Source organism: Oncorhynchus tshawytscha, linkage group LG24 (assembly GCF_018296145.1).
Source record: "Oncorhynchus tshawytscha isolate Ot180627B linkage group LG24, Otsh_v2.0, whole genome shotgun sequence".
Taxonomy (NCBI): Eukaryota; Metazoa; Chordata; class Actinopteri; order Salmoniformes; family Salmonidae; genus Oncorhynchus; species Oncorhynchus tshawytscha.
The window spans coordinates 5,902,528-5,927,833 of NC_056452.1; the positions used below are offsets into that span (position 1 = coordinate 5,902,528).

Below are 25,306 nucleotides of genomic sequence, written 5' to 3' on the forward strand. Positions count from 1 at the left end.
ACTAAATATTTTTTTGCCCCACTGTACGTGTCATGACTAATGACTGGTTTCAAACAGGTGTTCCCTCACATGTACTTCATGTACTTCACTCCAATATTTAGCCCCTCCCCTCAGGCAGGTGCTATATGGTCCCTACGTGTAAGCCAGACAGGTATAGGCAGTAGTTCATTCCCATTTCCATCAAATACATAAACAGCAATAAGTATAGCTGAACTGTGTTTGTACGCCACTGACAGAATAACGGAATGGGCAATGTATTATGTATGTGGCTGTATGAGAAGTGTACAATGTGTAAGGTTAACGTGCAATGTATGTATTATGTTGAATGTGTACAGTGTCTATTTTGTATACTGCAGTACTATCTGTTGAAGACAATTTTCCCCTTGGGCACATTAAAGTTAATCCTATAGTATGTTATTGGAGAGGACACAATACCTGCAACAGCTGCTGTGGTAACTCAGCCTTGATGAAGTGTTTGGAACTTGTGCACTCAACACAGATTCTCTCACAGATTCTGTCTTGTTACTGGACTGGACAATGTTGGTAGTGATTCATGTTTAAGGTCAAAAGGGGAATAGTAGTTCTATATTGTATAAGGAGAGTGATGGTAGCCCTTGCTTGGGAATAGTATCATAGTCAAAGATGTAGTGGTAAAAAAAAAAGGTATACAGTGGCTTGCAAAAGTATTCATACCCCTTGGATTTCTTCACATTTTACTGTGTTACAAAGTGGGATTCAAATGGATTGAATTGCAATTTTTTTTGTCAACAATCTACTCAATATAGTCTGTAATACTGTATCATACTGGAAGAAAAATTCTAACATTTATAAAAGATTCATACAAATTAGATAACTAAAATATATATATCTCAAAAGCTGCACTAAAGTCTAACAAAACAGCCCCCACAATTTTTTTATCATCAATTTCTCTCTGCCAATCATCAGTCATTTGTGTAAGTGCTGTGCTTGTTAAATGTCCTTCCCTATAAGCATGCTCAAAGTCTGTTGTCAATTTGTTTACTGTAAAATAGCATTGTATCTGGTCAAACACAATTTTTCCCAAAAGTTTACTAAGAGTTGGCCGTCTTTTTGAGCCAGTAAAGAGGGCTGTACTATTCTTAGGTAGCGGAATGACTTTTGCTTCCCTCCCGTCTGAAGGCACAACATTTCTAATAGGCTTAAATTGAAGATATGGCAAATAGGAGTGGCAATATGGTCCTCAATTATCCTCAGTAATTTTCCATTCAAGTTGTTAGACCCCGGTGGCTCGTCATTGTTGATAAACAACAATACTTTTTTCACCTCTTCCACACTCACTTTAAGGAATTCAAAATTACAATAATTGTCTTTCATAATTCGATCAGTTATACTTGGATGTGTAGTGTCAGAATTTGTTGCTGGCATGTCATGCCTAAGTTTGCTAAAGTAATTGGCAATATAATTGGGTTTTGTGATTAATGAGACATCTGATTCAATGAATGATAGAGCTGAGTTTGCCTTTTTGTTCAAAATTTCATTTAAGGTGCTCCAGAGCTTTTTAATATCATTCTTTATATCATTTATCTTTGTTTCATAGTATAATTTCTTCTTCTCTTTATTCAGTTTAGTCACATGATTTCTCAATTTGCAGTATGTTTGCCAATCGGTTGTACAGACAGATAAAACATTTTTTTCAATTCAATTCATCATCAATCCACAGGGATTTAACAGTTTTTACAGTCTTTGTAACTGGAATAAGCAATTTCATAAATGTGTCAAGTGCAGCTTCTGGTTGCTTCTAATTACACACCACAGACCAACAAATATTATTTACATCAACACCACAAAACTTATTTTATGACCTCTTATACACTATATTAGGCCCAGCCCTTAGAACTTTGGTTTTCCTAGATATGGTTACTATATTGTGATCACTACATCCAATGGATCTGAAGACTGCTTTCAAGCAAATTTCTGCAGCATTAGTAAAGGTGTGATCAATACATGTTGATGATTTCATTTCTGTGCTGTTTGTAACTACCCTGGAAAATAACCTGAGCCAGGTTGCAGACACTGGTTACAGTTTTAAACTTTTTCTTGAGTGGGCAGGTTGATGAAAGCCAGTCAATATTTAAATCACCCAGAAAATCAGTCGTGGAAAAAGTACCCAATTGCCATACTTGAGTAAAAGTAAAGATAACTTAATAGAAAGTGTTTCAAGTAAAAGTAAAAGTTGCCCATTACATTACGACTTGAGTAAAAGTCTAAAAGTATTTGGTTTAAAATATACTTAAGTATCAAAAGTAAAGTATAATCATTTCCAATTCCTTATATTAAGCAAACCATACGGCACCATTTTCTTGTTTTTTAAATTCGCGTATAGCCAGGGGCACACTCCAACACTCAGACATAATTTACAAACAAAAGCATGTGTTTAGTGAGTCCGCCAGATCAGAGGCTGTAGGGAAGACAATGGATTTTCTCTTGATAAGTGTGTGAATTAGACAATTGTCCTGTTCTGCTAAGCATTCAAAATGTAACAAGTACTTTGGGTGTCAGGGAAAATGTATGGAGTAAAAAGTGCACAATGTTCTTTAGGAATGTAGTGAAGTAAAAATAAAAGTTGTCAAATATAAAAAATATTAAAGTACAGATACCCCAAAAACGACTTAAGTAGTTTCAAGTATTTTTTACTTAAGTACATTATACCACTGCAGAAAATATACCTCTCTGTTGATATCACATACATTATCAAACATTTCACACATATTATCCAGATACTGACTGTTAGCACTTGGTGGTCTATAGCAGCTTCCCACAAGAATGGGCTTTAGGTGAGCCATATTACCTCAACAGTATTTAACATGAACTCCTCTCTAAGCTTTACAGGATTGTGGTCCTGAATGTAAACAATAACACCTCCACCAATGGCATTTCTGTCTTTTCTGTAGATGTTATAACCATGTATTGCTAAAACTGTATCATCAAAGGTATTATCTAAGTAGGTTTCAGAGATAGTCAGAAGATGAATGTCATCTGATGCTAGCAAGTTATTAATTTCATTAACCTTGTTTCTTAAACTACGTATGTTAACGTGTGCTATTTTTAGATTTTTTTTTCTGGGATGCTTGATTGTTTACATTGCTTTACTGGGAAGATTATCAGAAGTAGACATTCTCATGTTATTTATGTCATTGCAGGGTGAGCTGCACACAGTGGACTTCCTACTAGAGCACACCACCTTAGTGCAAACAGTATAAATCTGGTTCATAGGCACATGATTACAGCAAACAATAGCCGTAGGATCAGCAGAGGCATTCAGGGGAGTTAGAGGGACATACATTAGGTTACTTAAATTGTGTCTACCAACGCCTCTGGTATAATGTACAATTGCTGAAGCATTATGACAATTTAGAGACACAATGGTAGGGATTAGTTGGGCTTGGGTCATTGATAAATCATTGTCTCAATGCAGCCTCACAATGCGGTGAAAGGATCCAGGAACCCAAATTATTCAGGTGGATCTCAACCTCCTTAAAAAACACATTTTGTTTCTAAAAGGTATCGAAATTGTCAACAAAAATTACACCCATTGAGCTGAAATAATCACGTAGCCAGAATCCTACTAATGTGTTCAATGCCACAATTCAGAGAGTGCACAGGGCCAGATATGATGGGTCTTTTATTAGTGTCTAGCAGAGAATCAATCAGCTCTTCATAATGTCATTAAAACCCACAAGGACTACGATAGAATCGGTTTCCATAACCTGGCATAGAACATTCAGGAGCAGCTTAGTAATGTAATTTACTCAAGCTCCAGGATAAGACATTGCTTTTGCATCAGAAACAGTCACATTTCCTACCACGGAGCTGCCCAAAATCACGGCTTGCGAGAAGGACAAGGAAATCCGCCCACTCCCAAGCTTCACAGGATGGGTATGCTTGACATCGGCAAACACTGGGAAGTTTTTCAGGATAAAAAGAAATGGGCTGGAGCTAAGCACAGGCAAAATCTTAGAGGAAAACCTGCTTCAGTCTGCTTTCCAACAGACACTGGGAGAGATATTCACCTTTCAGCAGGCCAAATATACACTGGAGTTGCTTATAAAGAAGACAGTGAATGTTTCTGTTTTGACTTAAATCTGCTTGAAAATCTATGGCAAGACTTGAAAATTGCTGTCTAGCCATGATCCCCAACATCTTGACGGAGTTTGAAGAATTATGAAAAGAATAATGAGCTAATATTGCAGGTGTATAAAGCTTTTAGAGACTTACATGTATTGACTCAGGTAGCTGAATATCTAGATAGTTTAGTTATTTATTGACTCAGGTAGCTGAATATCTAGATAGTTTAGTTATTTAATTTATATTAATCTTTAAAAAATAAATATATATACAGTGGGGCAAAAAAGTATTTAGTCAGCCACCAATTGTGCAAGTTCTCCCACTTAAAAAGATGAGAGAGGCCTGTAATTTTAATCATAGGTACACTTCAACTATGACAGACAAAATGAGAGAAAAAAATCCAGAAAATCACATTGTAGGATTTTTTATGAATTTATTTGCAAATGATGGTGGAAAATAAGTATTTGGTCACCTACAAACAAGCAAGATTTCTGGCTCTCACAGACCTGTAACTTCTTCTTTAAGAGGCTCCTCTGTCCTCCACTCGTTACCTGTATTAATGGCACCTGTTTGAACTTGTTATCAGTATAAAAGACACCTGTCCACAACCTCAAACAGTCACACTCCAAACTTCACTATGGCCAAGACCAAAGAGCTGTCAAAGGACACCAGAAACAAAATTGTAGACCTGCACCAGGCTGGGAAGACTGAGTCTGCAATAGGTAAGCAGCTTGGTTTGAAGAAATCAACTGTGGGAGCAATTATTAGGAAATGGAAGACATACAAGACCCCTGATAATCTCCCTCGATCTGGGGCTCCACGCAAGATCTCACCCCGTGGGGTCAAAATGATCACAAGAAAGGTGAGCAAAAATCCCAGAACCACACGGGGGGACCTAGTGAATGACCTGCAGAGAGCTGGGACCAAAGTAACAAAGCCTACCATCAGTAACACACTACGCCGCCATGGACTCAAATCATGCAGTGCCAGACGTGTCCCCCTGCTTAAGGCAGTACATGTCCAGGCCCGTCTGAAGTTTGCTAGAGAGCATTTGGATGATCCAGAAGAAGATTGGGAGAATGTCATATGAAACCAAAATAGAACTTTTTGTTGAAAACTCAACTCGTCATGTTTGGAGGACAAAGAATGCTGAGTTGCATCCAAAGAACACCATTCCTACTGTGAAGCATGGGGGTGGAAACATCATGCTTTGGGGCTGTTTTTCTGCAAAGGGACCAGGACGACTGATCCGTGTACAGGAAAGAATGAATGGGGCCATGTATCGTGAGATTTTGAGTGAAAACCTCCTTCCATCAGCAAGGGCATTGAAGATGAAACGTGTCTGGGTCTTTCAGCATGACAATGATCCCAAACACACCGCCCGGGCAACGAAGGAGTGGCTTCGTAAGAAGCATTTCAAGGTCCTGGAGTGGCCTAGCCAGTCTCCAGATCTCAACCCCATAGAAAATCTTTGGAGGGAGTTGAAAGTCTGTGTTGCCCAGCAACAGCCCCAAAACATCACTGCTCTAGAGGAGATCTGCATGGAGGAATGGGCCAAAATACCAGCAACAGTGTGTGAAAACCTTGAGTAGACTTACAGAAAACGTTTGACCTCTGTCATTGCCAACAAAGGGTATATAACAAAGTATTGAGATTAACTTTTGTTATTGACCAAATACTTATTTTCCACCATAATTTGCAAATAAATTCATTAAAAATCCTACAATGTGATTTTCCGGATTTTTTCTCTCTCATTTTGTCTGTCATAGTTGAAGTGTACCCATGATGAAAATTACAGGCCTCTCTCATCTTTTTAAGTGGGAGAACTTGCACAATTGGTGGCTGACTAAATACTTTTTTGCCCCACTGTATATATATATATATATATATATATATATATATATATATTATTCCACTTTGACATTACAGAGTATTTTAAATTAAGTCAATTTTAATCCCATGTTGTAACACAATAAATGGGAAGAAATCCAAAAGGTATGAATACTTTTGCAAGGCACTGTAAACCCTCAGCATTGTGGGTAAATAGGTGGATAAACACTAATGCAAAAACACTATGTTTATAGTTCCTATTCACATGTGCCCCGATTCCAACCTGAGTTAAGTGCTTGTAAAAGGAATGGAATTCCCTTTTTATGCACTTTTCTCTCTATGCGTATTCTAACCTTGATCTTAAGCGTGAGAATTAGCGTGCTATTCGCCTGCTGTTCATTTTGGGCCTGATTCCAATTGAGGAATTTTCGACTTTCCTACACACTTTTCAGTTGTTGGTATTCAGACTTACCTTATGAAGGTGCGTAACGGGCTTTGCAGGTGTGGCTACCTTGCATGCTCTGAATAAATTTCATTCAACTGCTGAAAACCCTTGTTCCCTTTTCTTGTGGAGTTTTCATTCAATGCGTTTTTCAGTACATTTATCTTAAGGCCTCCCTTTAAATATGGTATACCTTTTAATTAGGAGTTTTTTCGACAGACTCAATCGAATACATCAAGAGATCAGGTTTAGAATATAGATATCACTGAAAAAAAGCCATCTATGCATATTTGTCTCCACTTCAGCACCAACTGGTAGATAAAAAAATACTCTGCTCTTGTAGATTGTTTGGGATAGGAAAGTATGTACTGAATGAATAAAAAAACTTACCATGAATCCTATTGACGCAGCCATATAATATATGGCAACATGGCAACCATAAAGTGTGAGAAAATCACGAAGACTGTGTGGATCGTAAGTCATAAGAGGACTTGGATATTTTCGCTCTGACACACACACACACGCACATCACCATGTACTTTCACCTCTCTTGTATTTGACATGCATGATTTGCCCGGCACTTTTAGGCTATGAAACAAATTGGATAGCCTGACAGGAAAGATACAATTATATAATTGGTGCATAAAGTCTCAGACACCCCAGTACATATTGAAATGGATACTAGTCATTGACTTTTAATGAATGGTCCTGGAGCTTTAATTACATTTTGAATCAATCCAAATCTTTGAAGTATCTTCATATACTTCAGGATAGAATGAATCCTATGATTCTGTGGTGCAGAGGCGAGTGACTAACTCTCTCTAGCACAAAAACATTGCATTTGGTTAGTACAGTATATAGTAGCACTTATGAGACAGCTTGATCCCTGTCATACAAACAAGGAGTAGTACTACAGTACGCACCTCTCATGATGGAAATGTCTCTTTGAATCATTTAAAAAATCATCATGAAAAAAAATCTATCCTCCCTTCCTTGAAGCTTCCTGATTTTGTAGGTTTTTAGTTAGATTTTTTAGCTTCAATAAATTTGCTAAATTTTGTACATATCAGAATCACCTGCTTTTACTGTTTTTATGCTTTCAAGTTGACTCAAACTCAGTTGGATTAAACCTTAGGATATGTTAACTTTTTAAAATATTTTTTTTAGATTTGTCTGAAGCATGGACTCTGTTTCAAGTTCTTGTCCAAGGCCACATTAATTTCCACCATGGCACTCAAGACAATATATTTTGAGTGGAGATCACATAATATCTCAATAGGCACATCATCTACAGGGTGTAACCTATTCTGAAAGTATTCAGACCCCTTGAATTGTTCTACATTTTGTTACGTTACAGCCTTATTCTAAAATGTATTAAATATAGTTTTTTCCTCATCAATCTACACACAATAACCCACAAGGACAATATAAAAACAGATTTATAGAAATGTTTGCTAATTTGTTGAAAATAAAAAACAGAAATACCTTATTTACATAGATATTCAGACCCTTTGCTATGAGACTCAAAATTGAGCTAATGGTTGATCCTGTTTCCATTGATCATCCTTGAGATGTTTCTACAACTTGATTGGAGTCCACTTGGGGTAAATTCAATTGATTGGACAATTGATTCAATTGATTGGAAAGGCACACACCTGTCTATACCTGTCTGTATAAGGTCCCACAGTTGACAGTGCATTTCAGAGAAAAAACCAAGCCATGAGGTCGAAGGAATAGTCCGTAGAGCTCCGAGACAGGATTGTGTCGAGGCACAGATCTGGGAAGGGTACCAAAAAATGTCTGGTCTCCAAGAACACAGGGGCCTCCATCATTCTAAAATTGAAGAAGTTTGAAACCATCAAGACTATTCCTTGAGCTGTCTGCCCTCCCAAACTGAGCAATTGGGGAAGAAAATAAATAAAGGTTCAATTAAAAAATATATATTAAAAAAGGGCCTTGGGAGGTGAACCAAAAACCCAATGGTCATTCTGACTGAGCTCCAGAGTTCCTCTGTGGAAATGGGAGAAACTTCCAGAAGGACAACCATCTCTGTAGCACTCCACTAATCAGGCCTTTATGGTAGAGGGGCCAGATGGAAGCCACTCCTCAGTAAAAGGCACATGACAGCTTGCTTGGAGTTTGTTAAAAGGCACCTAAAGGACTCTCAGACCATGAAAAACAAGATTCTCTGGTCTGATGAAACCAAGATTGAACTCGTTGGCCTGAATGCCAAGCATTACGTCTGGAGGAAACCTGGCACCATCCCTATCAGTATGGTGGTGGCAGCATCATGCTGTGGGGATGTTTTTCAGAGGCAGGGACCGGGAGACTAGTCAGGATCGAGAAAAAGATGAACGGAGCCAAATACAGAGAGATCCTTGATGAAAACCTGCTCCAGAGCCCTCAGGACCTCAGACTGAGGCGAAGGTTCACCTTCCAACAGGACAACAACCCTAAGCACACAGCCAATGCAGGAGGGGCTTCGGGACAAGTCTCTGAATGTCCTTGAGTGGCCCAGCCAGAGCCCGGACCTGAACCCGATCGAACATATCTGGCGAGATCTGAAAATAGCTGTGCAGCGACGCTCTCCAGCCAATCTGACTGAGCTTGAGAGGATCTGCAGAGAAGAATGGGAGAAACTCCCTAAATACAGGCTGTAATCGCTGCCAAAGGTGCTTCAACAAAGTACTGAGTAAAGGGTCGGAATACCTATGTAAATGTGATATTTCAGTTTTTTAGTTTCAATAAATTTGCTAAATTTTGTACATATCAGAATCACCTGCTTTTACTGTTTTTATGCTTTCAAGTTGACTCAAACTCAGTTGGATTAAACCTTAGGATATGTTAACTTTTTTAAAGATTTTTTTTAGATTTGTCTGAAGCATGGACTCTGTTTCAAGTTCTTGTCCAAGGCCACATTAATTTCCACCATGGCACTCAAGACAATATATTTTGAGTGGAGATCACATAATATCTCAATAGGCACATCATCTACAGGGTGTAACGTGTGCACTGAGAGTCGGGAAGCAAGTTCAGGGAATTTGTTTTTTAATAAATAATTGAAACAGTAAACACGTAACACAAACAACACACCGACATGAAAACAGAGTCAATTACACCTGTGGAAAGAACCAAGGGGAGTGACAGATATAGGGAAGATAATCAAGGAGGTGATGGAGTCCAGGTGAGTGTCATGAGGCGCTGGTATGCGAAATAATCAGGAGGCCGGAGAGGGAGTAAATGTGACAGGGGGGCTCAAATATATAGTGTTGAGGTGGTCACAGATCACTACGTATCAAAATCAAATCAAATCAAATTTATTTATATAGCCCTTCGTACATCAGCTGATATCTCAAAGTGCTGTACAGAAACCCAGCCTAAAACCCCAAACTGCAAGCAATGCAGGTGTAGAAGCACGGTGGCTAGGAAAAACTCCCTAGAAAGGCCAAAACCTAGGAAGAAACCTAGAGAGGAACCAGGCTATGTGGGGTGGCCAGTCCTCTTCTGGCTGTGCCGGGTGGAGATTATAACAGAACATGGCCAAGATGTTCAAATGTTCATAAATGACCAGCATGGTCCAATAATAATAAGGCAGAACAGTTGAAACTGGAGCAGCAGCACAGTCAGGTGGAAGTTGAAACTGGAGCAGCAGCATGGCCAGGTGGACTGGGGACAGCAAGGAGTCATCATGTCAGGTAGTCCTGGGGCATGGTCCTAGGGACGTATCATCTCTGTGAGGTGCATTCAAACCCTGTTAAGACCATAAATGCACCATAAATGGTCACATTACAGAGAAGATATAGCAATCATTTTGTTCACTGTGGGTGAACTGATCAACTGACAGCCATTAAAGAATGCCCCTCTGGTGTAGGGGAATGAAAAGCCATGGGAAGCATGACTGGGAATGTCGAAATAACTAAATATTGAATTGGATTCCCTGCTATGATAATGGCACAGGTATAATAGGGATCTGAGGGCCACAGCTGTCTGGTTTTCCCTCATCTTTTTAGTAGGTGCATCCGGGAATCCTTGAGGGAGATGTGTTGTGTGTGTTGGTTTTATAGCTGTGGTTCCCAACCAGGGTTACCGGGACCTCTGGGGGTACTTGATAAGACTCGTGAGACCGTAGGCCTACTGGTAAAATGCACATCAGAGGGTACTTCTGGGGTACTCCTGGCCGAGTAAAATTCAGTTGGTGGTAGAGTAACCGAAAAAGGTTGGGAACCACTGCTTTATAGGATGGATTTACTTTGAAGAGGGAAGACTTATGAAGAGTGTGGCTTTGCACACGTCTCCTTTCTGTCTTTCTCTTTTGTCTCTCACTTTTTGCCCACTCTCAATTAGGGCTGTGGTGGTTATGAGATTTCATCAGCTGAGCAAATAACTGTCATGGTAATTGACCGTTAATTAACATAAACACATTTAGCATCTCCTGTCTTCTACACATACCCCACAAGCCACTGGTGGAGTTGCATTGGAAGGCATGAGCTCTGCTTAGTTTTTTTGCGCAGGCTGTACACACTTCATCAGTCACTCATTCACAATCTGACATGCACATGATAGTGTCACACCCTGATCTGTTTCACCTGTCTTTGTGATTGTCTCCACCCCCCCCCCCCTCCAGGTGTCAACCATCTTCACCATTATCCCTTGTGTATTTATACAGTCTCTCATTCACAATTTGACAAGCACTTGATAATGCCTAGAATTTCCTGGCTGCATCCCCTTTGTGTGCCCCCTTTGTAATGCCCCCGATAAAAATCCACCCCATCTGCGGACAGTGGCCGTGGTGCCCCTGGGCTGAATATAATAACTATATTCCCTTCTCCCAGCTGCAAGCTCCAAAGCACCTCTCACTCAAATGGCTCTCCGTCACATGATCAGGTCTTTCTCACAGGCTACAAGGGAAGACAGACACATCTGTTACACAACTGCGCACGCCCTTATCCAATTCCGAAGAACTGGAAGAACTGTCCACGTTTACTTTTCGCCAGCCATCAACATGATTAGGCCTAACAAACAGCAAAATCACTAGCCTATGTCAACCTACTGTCCCCCATAGTGCAAAAGTTGACCTATTCTATTCTGTGTTAGAAATAAATATTCCGAACATAGTCTGGGACAGTTGTGGAATGGGATAAATCCCAAAGTAAAACAAAAAGTTGAAGCAATGAGGCTGACACAACAGATCAGAAAGTTTAGCTTAAAATGTTGATAAACTATTAGGCTATTTCTTCACATTATAAGCGCATATTTACATTTTTTTAACTTGCTACACTGGAAGTGTAACTTTTCACTCTCACAAAGCCGGCATGCTTATGCGTGGTGTCGTTGAAGAGAGTAGGAGCTGCAAACATTAGCAGGCCAGTTATTGACATGACATTTGCCTAGTACTTATTTGTGAAGCATATGCCTTATAAAGGGTTTATGTGTTTAAAGTGGGTACGACCCTTGCATGTTGTTCAGGTTAAGTGCTCACCCCAGGACCATAACAGGAACATTGCCTGTAAACTTGTAACATGTAACTTGCACACTGCCTCCTCCAGTTGCTGTAGGACATTTTAATGATGCACCATAGGTGCCTGGCACTAAAATGTGAAGATACTAGGGGGAAAAAACAGCTTCTCCAAGCCAAGGCGATGAGGGAACCGTGGGTACAGACTCCTTCCTGTGAAATGTCGCACCCTTCTGTCCCCAACAATGCTGTGAATAAGAATCGCAGTCTGTTTCGCCATCTGTGGTCCTCCCGGCAGTCTCGTCAAAGAGGCCAGGCTCTCCGTGCTAGAGCACGCTACCGGAGAGTTTGGGAGAACGATAGGAACCCAACGCTATAAGCCGAAAGTAAATGTGTTAGTTGTAAGCAGCACAATGGGTCGTGTAAAGTTATTTTAGGAAATCAATTGTCTTCATTTCCACTGATAATTTTTCGGGTTTCCAAAATAGTTATCTTCCTTCATGCAGGTTTTAAGTCATTAGTAATTGCTACACTGAAGAGGAAATGGAGTAGGGGATCCGTCTTTATCTGATTCAGTCTTGCACTTTGAAAATTTGGTTTATAAGACAAAATGAACCACTTTCCCCTACCCCCTCTTCTAGACCCTTCTTTATACGATAGCTACTCATAGATCTGAAAGGATCTGTAAGGCATATACAGTAGTATGGATTAAAATGGGTAACCGGGATCCCAGGGTTGTCATTGTGACTCTTCAGACAATTACACATTTGATAGGTCTATGCACAATTCACTATGCGTCACTGTCACAGATATAAAGTCTGTCAACAGTTCAGAGGCATGAGGGAAAATGCTATAGTATCTTCTCCTGAAAATGATTGAATCCCTGTACAGTAGTACTGCGTTTCCACCATATCACAGTATTGCAGTATGCAGTTTCTTACACAACATCCCTCCTCTTACAGGCATACCATGTGCCACACACTTTTGTTTCCCCAGTCTCGTCAGACTCCGGAGGGGGAGTTTCTACCCCTGGACCAGTGTGAGCTAGATGTAGGATTTGGGACGGGGGCCGACCAGCTCTTCCTGGTGTCCCCTCTGACTATCTGCCACGAGATCAATCCCAAGAGTCCCTTCTTTGACCTGTCCCAGCGTTCGCTCATGAACGAGGAGTTTGAGATCGTGGTCATCCTGGAGGGCATCGTGGAAACCACTGGTAAAAGCAGACTCTTTCTTTCATTCAATCTGTTCTTTAAAGGGGCATTCTGGGATTGGTACATCCATTTCTGGACTTTTAAATTAAGGATATATAGCCATTGATGGAAGAATATACAGTAAATGGCTCATGGGTTTAGTTCAACTGCCTTACCCCATCTGAACCCAAAATATAAGCTTGTTTTCTCCATTGTTTGTAAACAAACACTTTATAGCTTCAAACCTCTATTTAAAATCTATGCTCAAAAACACAGTTAAAACGATCATTTTGATCTAATGACTGGATGGTCAGTCCTTGTATTCATACTGTAACTCTAGCTATGATTTTGAGAGTGGTTTCATTGTTTTTCAAATTGTCTCTTTAATTCATCTGTATAATGTATATTTTGTAGTCTTGTATGTATTTTGTTTTAAAAACAATAAATCAATATTTTTCCATTCCTTTAAGGCGAAATACGAGGACTACCATTCCCAGTATAATCAAATCAAATATTTAAGAGAATATCACATTTATCTTTAAATATTAGATGAATAATTATTAGATAAATTATTTTTTTATCTCTGTCGTCGTTCTCCGACACTTCTCCCTCTCGCTCTATTTCTCTCTTCGTCTTTCCCTCCCCTTGTCTCCGTGTACTTCTTTTTTCCTTGTCTTCTATGCACCTCTCATTCTCTTTAACCTCTGTTTTTCTCCTTATCTTCCCAACTGTTCTCTGTTTTCCCCATCTACTCGTTCTCCCTCCCTCCCTCCTCTTCCCTTTGTCCCAGGTATGACGTGTCAGGCACGGACCTCCTACACAGAGGACGAGGTGTTGTGGGGCCACCGCTTCCTGCCCGTCATGTCCCTGGAGGAGGGCTTCTTCCGGGTTGACTACTCCCAGTTCCACAACACTTTCGAGGTCAACACTCCCCGTTACAGCATCAAGGAGCACGAGGAGAAGATCTCCCTGACTTCCCCCAACCCTCCACCAGGCGTCCCCACCTCCCCTCCCCTGGGGAATGGGGGCCAGAGCCGGGGCCGCAGGGAGAGGATGCTGTCAGTGGACTTTGCCGACCATGGAGAGGCTACCCAGGAACAAGCGATGGGGAGGCTGCCCAGCAAGTTACAGCATATGAGCTCTTACAAGGAGGACCTCCGAACGAGGGTGAAGACTGGAGGAGCCCAGCCTGGGGACAAGGCCTCTAGCAGGGGTGACCAGGGGAGTCTGCCCCTGGGGGTCCAGCATCTGGTCTCCAGCTCCATCCCTGGGGGCTTTGGCCAGGGGAAGGTGGAGGAGAAGCTCCAGCTTAAGGCACTAGATGGGGGTCCAGGTATTGGAGACACTCTGACTCATTCAGTTGGGGAGCAGGAGAAGTGGAGACTTCCCCCTGCCCTGAGCCTCATCCCGGCCCCAAATCCGACCCCTGTCCAAATCCTTTTGCCTGTGGGTGGGGGGTGGCCGGAGGATAACCTGCCTGACAAACTGCGCCGAATGAACGCTGACCGCTGATATTGACCGTGGACCATTGACCGTGAAATTACTATTAATCACCGGAAACGAACAGATTCCCAAAAACTCTAAATAGAAATAGAAAGCAATGCTTAATGGGTAACGCGGTTTTCAACAGGAAATTACACTACTATGATGACTTTTGCCCGTTTATGGCTATTTTAACTGGTTGAATAAATGTTGATTCAATGTAATTTGACAACATATTGTGATGTGGAATCTTCGTGGAAAATACAGTGGATTTGAAAAAGTTATCAACAGGAAATTTCTACCACAGGATTATGTCATCATGCTAACCACATTTCAACATAGACAAACCTTGTATAAAATACGTTGAATTTGTACCTTTAAACCAAAGTCAGATCTTTAACGTTATATCCACTATCAGAAAAAAAAACTATATGCTAGGTAGCACGTCCTACTGGAGAATTGATCAATCTAAAGCTACCTTTTGGTCTCCCATCTAGAGTTTTAACTATGCGCAGCTCTACCTAGCTAAGATATTTGTCACTGACTATTACCAATGTGCTATTGTGATTGAGAATGATTGTTGAGAGATCTCCACTTGAAAACTAAATAGATTCACTGTTGCTATCAAAGTCAATCCAAAGGGTAGGTTTAACAGAACAAATTAAATGCGACCATAATATATCACTCATATATAATCAATTATGTTATTTATTTAGGCTGTATAGCATTTGCAACAGATATTGTTTCAATTCAACCAAGAATTCAACTAAAATTAGACATTGCAATAGCCTTAGGTTTTCAAGCTCTGGTTGATTTCAAATGTAATGCTATTTAGTAACGTTGAATTGAGTTTGGTTGACAAAACATCCAAATATCCACATTTGAAGGAGATGACTGAAGAATAGGACTGAATCAAATCAAACTTCAAATGAACTTTAAATCAAGTTTGATTTGGTTTAGTCCTATTTAGGGCTGTGGCTAGTGACTGTCAAGCAAATAACTGCTGGTCTCACGGTAATTGACCGTTAATTAACATAAACACATTTAGCATCTATGATGCAGACCTTTGGAGCATCTAAACTCAGCAAGAAAAGAAATGTCCTCTCACTGTCAAATGCATTTATTTTAACATGTGTAAATATTTGTACGAACATAACAAGATTCAACAACTTCCATTTAAATGAAAGTATTTTGCACTCAGCCTGTGACCCTTTTGGTCACTTTCTTTGTCTTGTTATCAACTGTAACAACATTATTATTATTATTACCAACATTTATGTGTACAATTCCAAACTTGAAAATGATCAACAACTGAACTGAACAGAAATGGAATAATGTGTCCCTGAACAAAGGTAAAAGTAACAGTCAATATCTGGTGTGGCCACCAGCTGCATTAAGTACTGCAGTGCATCTCCTCCTCATGGAGAGAGAGATGTTAACCCACTCTTCCACCAAGGCACCTGCAAGTTCCTGGACATGTCTTGGGGGAATGGCCTAGCCCTCACCCTCCGATCCAACAGGTTCCAGACGTGCTCAATGGGATTGAGATCTGGGCTCTTCACTGGCCATGGCAGAACACTGACATTCCTGTCTTGCAGGAAATCACGCACAGAACGAGCAGTATGGCTGGTGGCATTGTCATGCAGGAGGGTCATGTCAGGATGAGCCTGCAGGAAGGGTACCACATGAGGGAGAGGATGTCTTCCCTGTAACGCACAGCGATGAGATTGCCTGCAATGACAACAAGCTCAGTCCAGTGATGCTGTGACACACCGCCCCAGACCATGACAGACCCTCCACCTCCAAATCGATCCCGCTCCAGAGTACAGGCCTCGGTGTAACGCTCATTCCTTCGACGATAAACACGAATCCGACCATCACTCCTGTTGAGACAAAACCGCGACTCATCAGTGAAGAGCACTTGTTGCCAGTCCAGTCTGGTCCAGCGACGGTGGGTTTGTGCCCATAGGTAACATTGTTGCCGGTGACGTCTGGTGAGGACCTGCCTTACAACAGGCCTACAAGCCCTCAGTTCAGCCTCTCTCAGCCTATTGCGGACAGTCTGAGCACAGATGGAGGGATTGTGCGTTCCTGGTGTAATTCGGGCAGTTGTTGTTGCCATCCTATACCTGTCCCGCAGGTGTGATGTTCGGATGTACTGATCCTGTGCAGGTGTTGTTACACGTGGTCTGCCAATGCGAGGATGATCATCTATCCGTCCTGTCTCCCTGTAGCTCTCTGTTAGGTGTCTCACGGTATGAACATTGCAATTTATTTCCCTGGCCACATCTGCAGTCCTCATGCCTAAGGCACGTTCACGCAGATAAGCAGGGACCCTGGGCATCTTTCTTTTGGTGTTTTTCAGAGTCAGTAGAAATGCTTCTTTAACTGTAACCTTAATTGCCTACTGTCTGAAAGCTGTTTGTGTCTTAATGACCTTTCCACAGGTGCATGTTCATTAATTGTTTATGGTTCATTGAACAAGCATGGGAAACAGTGTTTAAACCCTTTACAATGAATATCTGTGAAGTTATTTGGATTTTTAGGAATTATCTTTGAAAGACAGGGTCCTGAAAACGGGACGGGAGGGGGAGTTTACATGTAAAAAAATTTTTTAAAGTATAATAAATCCATGTAAAATTGCTTACACCATCACAATAAATCCGTTATTTATATTAGATAGGTCTAAAGAAACATGATATGTAGAAAGACATTTCAGAAGAACAGAATAGCAAACTCTCAGTTGTCCTTATGTTAGGCCCTGATCTCGCTATGCCTTATGGCTGGGGGCTACACTAGTTCATTTAGCACACAAGATTTCCTTAGAAATCCGTGGCATTATTTTATATTATTTTATAGTATGAAGAATACAATTGAACATAGCTGAATAAAATAGAAAGGATTGATGATTTAAGGGAGTGCGCACATGCGGCTATTCTGTGTAGAGCGGTTAACAAAGAAACAGGTACTCATTACATTTAGAGTTATTTATGTAACTTTAGTTGTGATACAAACAATGGTCTATATGTTTTGATTGTAATACATTCTCGGGCTGCATGATGCGACTCTAATGATGATTGGAAAAAAGTTGCATGGAAGGCATGAGCTCTGCTTTGTTTTTTTTTGCGCAGGCTGTACACACTTCATCAGTCACTCATTCACAATCTGACAAGCACTTGATATTGTCACACCCTGATCTGCTTCACCTGTCTTTGTGATTGTCTCCACCCCCCTCCAGGTGTCACCCATCTTCCCCATTATCCCCTGTGTATTTATACCCGTGTTCTCTGTCTGTTGACAGTTCATCTTGTTTGTCAAGCCAACCAGTGTTTTTGTGTCAGATCCTGCTTTTCCCCAATCTCTATTCTTGTCCTCCCAGTTTTTGACACTTGCCTGTCTTGATCCTGTACCCACCCATTTAACCACTCTGCCTGACCCTGACCCTGCCTGCCGTCCTGTACTTTTGCCCCACCTCTGGATTACAGACCTCTGCCTGACCTGACCCTGAGCCTGCCTGCAGTACCTTTGCCCCGTTGCTGTAATAAACATTGTTACTTCGACATGGTCTGCATCTGGGTCTTACCTTGATACTTGATAGTACGAACTGGCCACGACTGAACCAGCAGACCCGGGCCAGGTGCTCAACGCCATCTCCACCCAGGGAGACACCATCGGTATGCACGAGGAATTGCTTCGTGGCCTTGTCCAAACCTTCTTGGGAGCCTCGCGTACCTCCGGAACACTTCAATGGAGAGCTGATCACCTGTTGGGTGTTCCTAGCTCAGTGTGCCCTCGTCTTCGAGCTTCAGCCCTCTTCCTTCTCGAATCTCTCCAAGATAGCCTACCTCATCACGCTGATGTCTGGGAGGGCTCTCACCTGGGCTACTGCCTTGTGGGAACTACAGCGCTAGTCTGGAGGGGTTCGTGAGAGAAGTGATGAAGGTCTTTGATCCCCTGTTCTCCGTACTAAAGGCCGCCCAGAAGCTAATCCAGCTTCGGCAGGACTCCCACGGTGTAGGTGTTTATGCGGTGGATTTCCACACGTTGGCAGCGGAGAGTGCTTGGAATCAAGAGGCACTGTTCAATATGTTCCTGCACAGCATCTCGGAGGAGGTCAAGGATGACCTTGCAGCATGGGTGTTACCTACGGAGCTCGATTCCCTCATCTCTTTGACCATCCGTATCGATTGGCGATTACGGGAACGACAGAGGGAGAGGAATTTGGATTTCGCTCACACGCCCAGGGATCCCACCTTGCCTCCGAGTCATCCCGGAAACTCCCAATGGTCTAGTTGCCGAGAGAACCCGAGGCTTCCCGTACTGCCCCGAGAGCTGCTGAAAACGACCGAGTCACCACTTCCTCAGCCTATGCAACTAGGCAGAACTGTGCTGTCGCCAGCGGAACGGCAATACAGGATTGACACAAAGAGTTGTCTGGATTGCGGTACTCTTGGTAATTTCGTGTCCTCTTGTCCTTTAAAGAAACCAGGCTCACCGGTAAGTACTCTGGTGGGCCATATAGAGAACGTTCCTGCTTCCCCTGCTCGCACCTCTTTTCATGACATTCTGCTGTGGGGAGACCAGTCCAAATCTCTCTGGGTTCTCATTGACTCTGGGGTCGAGGAGAGCTTTTTGGGATGCTACTCAGCCCCTCTCCATTTCCATGGATGTTAGAGCGCTGGAAGAGTGCTGGAAGGGCACTCCACTCCCATCAACCTACTGGTGTCGGGGAACCACAGCAAGGCTATCCAGTTCCTGCTCATCAAGTCCCCTCTGATTCCCATGGTATTGGGATTCTCCTGGCTCCAACGACATAATCCCCTCATTAACTGGTCTACTCGTAACATCATTGGCTGGAGCCCGTTCTGCCACGCCGATTGCCTGAAGTCAGCACAACCTGCCCCGGGATGTCTTCCTGGGGGCTTGGAAGGTGCCCTGGACCTCTCCACCATACTGGAGTACCAGGACCTCCGAGAGGTGTTCAGAGAGGCCCGGGTCATGTTGCTTCCACCTCACTGACTTTATGACTGCGGGATTTACCTTCTCTCTAGCACCACGCCGCCCCATCTCCCACTCCCCTCAAGAACACGTACTTCACGTTCGGCAGGTCCTTCAACACCTTCTGGAGAATCAGCAGTTTGTGAAGGCTGAGAAGTGCGAGTTTCATCACTCCACAATCCCCTTTCTGGGTTACATAATCTCTGCTGGGAGTCTCCAGATGGATCCCGGGAGGTGAGAGCATGATCATGATGAGAGCGTGATGGATTGGCCTCAGCCTACATCCAGGTTGCAGTTGCAATGTTTCTTGGGGTTCGCCAACTTCTATCATCACTTTATCCGGGGTTACAGCACCCTGGCTTTCCCCCTTGTCAGCCGGTCTCCAGCTGCTGACCGGCGTTCCATGACCTCAAACATCGCTTCACCACAGCTCCCATCCTGGTTCATCCTGACACTTCAGTTCGTGGTGGAGGCAGATGTTTCGGATGTCAGAGTGGGGGCGGTCCTATCCCAGCGTTCTGCCCTTAACCTCAAGCTACATCCTTGCGCCATTCTCTCATCGCCTCAACGCCACGGAAAGGAACTACGATGTGGGGAATCATGAGCTTCTCGTGGTGAAGATGGCATTGGAGGAATGGAGGCTGGAGGGGGCAGAACATCTGTTCACCGTGTGGACTGACCACGATAACCTGGAGTATCTCTGCACCACCAAACGCCTCAACTTCAGGCAAGCCAGATGGGCCCTGCTGTTCACACGGTTCAACTTCTCTCTCTCATACTGGCCGGGATCAAAGAATGTCAAGCCGGATGCACTGTCTCACCGCTATAGCCACACAACTACTACCCCGGAAACCAAGACCATCCTTCCCATTTTATGCCTGGCGACGGCACTCAGCTGGAGAATAGGGAAGCAGGTCTGTGAGGCGCAGTATTCCCAATCGAACCCCTGGGGGCCCCTGATAACCGGATGTTCGTTCCTGACGCCGTCCACTCCGTGGTCCTGGAGTGCGGCCACTCCTCCAGGCTTGCCTGCCACCAAGGGGGCCCGTTGGACCCTGGCCTTTGTGCTGTAGTGCTTTTGGTGGCCTACTATGGTTCCTGACGTGTCCTCATTCATCGCCGCCTGCATGGTGTGTGCACAGAACAAGACTCCTCGGCAAACTCCGGCTGGTCTCCTCCAACCTTCCCCCATCTGATGGCAACACTGCCATCCTGACAATGGTGGATCGGTTATCCAAACCCGCCCACTTCATCCCTCTCCCCAAACTACCCTCTGCCAAAGAGACGGCCCAGCTCATGGTGCAGCACATCTTCCGGATCAATGGACTGCCCAAGGACATGGTCCCCGACCGGGGTCCTCAGTTCTTGTCCCAGTTCTGGAAGGCGTTCTGCACCCTCAATGGGTCGTCGGCCAGCCTGTCCTCCAGGTTCCACATCCAGTCCAACGGCCAGTCGGAGTGAGCCAACCAGGACCACGAAGCTACCCTGTGCTGCATGGTCAAATGTGGGTCAAATACGCCCGCAACAACCTTCCTTGCTCTGCCACGGCCCTATCTCCCTTTGAGTGTTCCCTGGGGTATCAGCCCCTGCTCTTTCTTGAGCAGGAAGAGGAGGTCAGCATAACTTCTGCCCAGATGTTTGTTTGAGCCCGGTCGGCCCTCCCAAGACCGATGACAAGCTAATCACCATCGGACCCCGGCTCCCCGGTATCATCTCGGACAGAAGGTATGGCTTTCCACCCGGGATCTGCCCCTCCAGGTGGAGTCTCGCAGACTGTCACCCCGGTTTATCGGCCCTTTCCCCATCTCCAAGATCATTAGCCCCTCTGCTGTCCGCCTTCTGTTGCCCTGTACCCTTCGTATTCATCCTACATTCCATGTGTTTAGAATTAAGCCTGTGTCTCACATGGTCACCTCCCTAACCAAGGCCCTTCTCCCCAATTGCTTAGTTTGGCTGGGCAGCCAGCTCTAGGAATAGTCCTGGTAGTTTCAAACTTCTTCCATTTAAGAATGATGTAGGTCACTGTGTTCTTGGGGACCTTCAATGCTGCATAAATGTTTCCTTACCCTTCCCTTATATTGACAGGTGTGTGCCTTTCCAAATAATGTCCAATCAATTGAATTTACCACAGATGGACTCCAATCAAGTTGTAGAAACATCTCAAGGATGATCAATGCAAACAGGATGCACCTGAGCTCAATTTCGAGGCTCATAACAAAGGGTCTGAATACTTATGTAAATTAGGTATTTATGTTGTTCGCTTTGTCATTATGGGGTATTGTGTGTAGGTTGATGAGCAAAAATGATAATTTCATTAATTTTAGAATAAGACTTTAACGTAACATGTGGAAAAAGTCAAGGGGTCTGAATACTTTCCAAATGCACCATATAGTCCTACGGGCTAGACTACATGAAGTTTACGACTATGGTTTTAAAAAGTTGCAAAGAAAGGCATTCTTTGTCAGTGCCACTCTACTATCTGCCCTGTGAGTTCCCCCAATTGTTTGTTACCGTTGGGTACATTCAACCAAAAGCTAATAGAGCAAAAGCATCAGAGATGATTTATAATCCGTCACAGAAACTGGAATCCCATCTCCCAACCACACCCACATTTAACAACTGTACTTTGCACGAGGTCCTGCGCACGTGCCACCAGTATGTGAAATGTCACACTAGGAAAAATAAAGACTCTTGATTTGTGCTATGGGACAATACCCAAGGCTTTCTCTGCCACCACCAGACCTCTCCCCTGGGGATATCAGACCATAATGTTGCCTACCTCCGGCCAACCTACTGTCGGCTCCTGGAGAGGGTGAAACCTAGAGTTAAAACTGTCCAGATCTGGAACGACAATAGTATCACTCGTCTCCAAGGGTGTTTTGACGGTACTATGTGGGAGGTATTTGAGGACAGCAGCTCTGATCTTGATGAACACACAGATGTTGTTTCAGACTATGTAAACTTCTGTGTTGAGTCAGTTGTGCCTACTAAAACCTATACAATCTTCCCTAACAATAAGCCTTGGGTATCAAAAAAAATCTAAAATCACTACTAAATAGGAAGAAGGTAGTTGATGCTGAGGTTAATAGACAAGCTTTAAGAGATGTACAACATGAGATCAAAAGACAGATACTGGTGGACAAGGAGGCATACAAGCAAAGGGTATGCTGAGAAGGATTATCACCATAGCAATCAAGGTACTTGAAGTCAAAAAGACAGGCCTGGATGAGATCTTTAAGGTCAGGGCCCTCCGCGGGGCTCACAAAATAATTTTAGACCCAAGCCACCCCCTGTACCCGGACTTTGAACTACCCCCCTCTGGGTGCAGGTATAGGGCACCCCTCAGCAGGAAAACAGAACTAGACAATAATTTGTGCCAGGTGTGATATCCCACTTAAATAGCTTGGGCTAAATGTTCCTGTCGACCCAGTAAGGCCAGCAGGATAGTCTATTTGTATTGGTATGTAACTGTTATGAAAGTTGTATTGTAAATTTGTTTTGTATTTAAACGGCACTTTAAACGTGTAGATGACACTGCAACAAAATGTCCCCATGGGGACAATAAAGCCAGTAAAGTAAACAGGGTCAGGGGGAAAAAAATCCATGGCATCTATGCACTTAAATTGCGAATGGACAAAGCTTTTGGTTCATTTTCATGCCACCAGGTAGTCTATACTCCTGTTGTAAAGAGAAGCAATGTGCTTAATATTAGAAAAGTTGAGAAATAAATATAGTAGGCCTAGCCAATAGAAAGCTGATGGGATCCTCCTCTTTTTAATAGAGGCCATCACTGTTTTCTCACGCAATTGCATAGCCTATAGAAATGTTGCGCAACATGAGTTCATGGGCTCTCATGAAGTGTTTAATTAGATTTTGGATTAAATTTGCATTGATGTCAGAATGATACAGACAGTGCTGAGTAGCAGGCAGTTAGCAAGTTTGGTAGGCTGCTAATGACTATCAGCAGCATCAGAGCTTGGAGAAGCTTAATTACCTTGCCTAAACGGTCATGTGGAATTTGACTGCCGTCATGACTCATGACCGCCGGTGTGGTGGTAATACGGTCACCCTAACAGCCCTATTCCTATTCTTTAACTTTGATTTTTGGTTGAGATGGAGACATGAATCCAACATATCAATTATTAATTTGTAGACAAACCAGAATTAAAGCCAGACTAAGTCAGTTGCACAGATGGAACTATCCAAGCAGAAGATACATCTCCTTCAAATGTTGATATTTCATTACGTTGACAACCAAACACATTTCAATATCACTTTTGAAATACAATAAATAGCCTTTTAACTTGTTGACCAGTTAACAAGTTATATGTTGCATTCACATCAACCAAAGATAAAAGTTAATGAATTGGATAAAATCAGTGGCTCAGATGGAACTTTTCAAGAATACATCACCTCAAAACTTGATATTTTGTTGCATTGTCAACCAAACACAATTTAACAGTACTTTTGTAATACAGTATAGCCTAAAGTTAAGGCTATCCTACAAATTAATGTATAATTCAATCTTAAAATGAGTAACACATCCATGGCCACATTTTGAGGTTCCTGTAACTATACATGTTTTGTTGTGAAATAATATAAAGTGTGCACGCTCCCGAGTGGTGCAGCGGTTGAAGGCACTGCATATCAGTGCTAGAGATGTCACTACGAACCCTGGTTTGATTCCAGGCTGTATCACAACCGGCAGTGATTGGGAGTTGCATAGGGCGGCGCACAATTGGCCCAGCGTCGTTAGGGTTTGGCCGGGGTAGGCCGTCATTGTAAACAAGAATTTGTTCTTAATAATATAGAATCTCGAATGGCATTGATCACTTGCACCGCATAGGCCTTCTTTTAATTTAATCTCAACTGCAATGAGTGTCATTTGGTTATGTTATTAGATGATGCACAGTGATAACACAATCTGTTGTATAAATGAAATAAATATCTGATGCTGTGTTCCCATTTGAACTTCGCTATGCTTTTAAATGATTGAATGTGCAGAGATAAACATTTGGGTGACAACTAAGCCAAAAATCAGACATTGTTCTTTCATTGGGATTTGGTTGTGCATTTACAGTAGATGATTGAAGGCATAGTGATAACACATTGGAAATCCAACTCACTTTTCGCTCTCTTTTTGAGTGGGTGAATATAGGTTGTTATCTCGCTGATCAATATCTCACCCAAATATGAATTATCCTCGTTGATATGACGTGGTGTGCCCAGTGGGCTGCTTTGCACCAAGTCGTCCATTGCCATACAATACAAGGACAACTTGGACAACTCATCCAATTCAATCAGCTGTGACTTATTTTTAACAGGTCACCATCTGTGCCCCCCATTGATTCTGACAGCTCTGCCCTTGTATTCATCTGTTACAGTTACAGTTCTGTAATGCCACTTACACCGGTCCCAATTCGAATGATCCTCTTTGTATTGATTATGACATGCTTTTCCTAATAACGTAATGGTGCATTTCCTTTTTTAACGGTGCAACGCTATTATTAGGTTTGTCTGACCTTATTTATGTATCTTCAATTCATAAATATATGTATTTATTAACTTATTTGAGTTGTTTATTGATTCAATTGTGAACTTTTTTGTTGTACAGTTTTTACAGGAATTTGTTATGGTCGCACCTGAACAGGTGTGAGCAAACAAAATGTTCACTCTCTGATTTCTTCAAATTTGCCTATGATATTGCGGGGGGTTGGGGCTTTTGACGTCTGAATTTATTATGAAAGCCTTTTCACGCTTCAAAATGTACTTCAAATTACAGTAAACTAACAATAAATGATTTTG

The 25,306-nt window shown here is 42.6% G+C and overlaps 1 protein-coding gene across 1 annotated transcript in view; it reads left to right on the plus strand.

The window, feature by feature from the left end:
- Window positions 1-15,101, plus strand: part of kcnj19b (potassium inwardly rectifying channel subfamily J member 19b) — a 29,037-nt gene extending 13,936 nt beyond the window's left edge. Inside the window, exons 2-3 of the mRNA XM_024387062.2 lie at window positions 12,828-13,044; window positions 13,812-15,101. Coding sequence (XP_024242830.1) covers window positions 12,828-13,044; window positions 13,812-14,533 — 939 coding nt within the window. The 3' untranslated portion in view covers window positions 14,534-15,101. The remainder of the gene's footprint in view (window positions 1-12,827; window positions 13,045-13,811) is intronic.
- The last annotated feature ends 10,205 nt before the right edge of the window (window positions 15,102-25,306 follow it).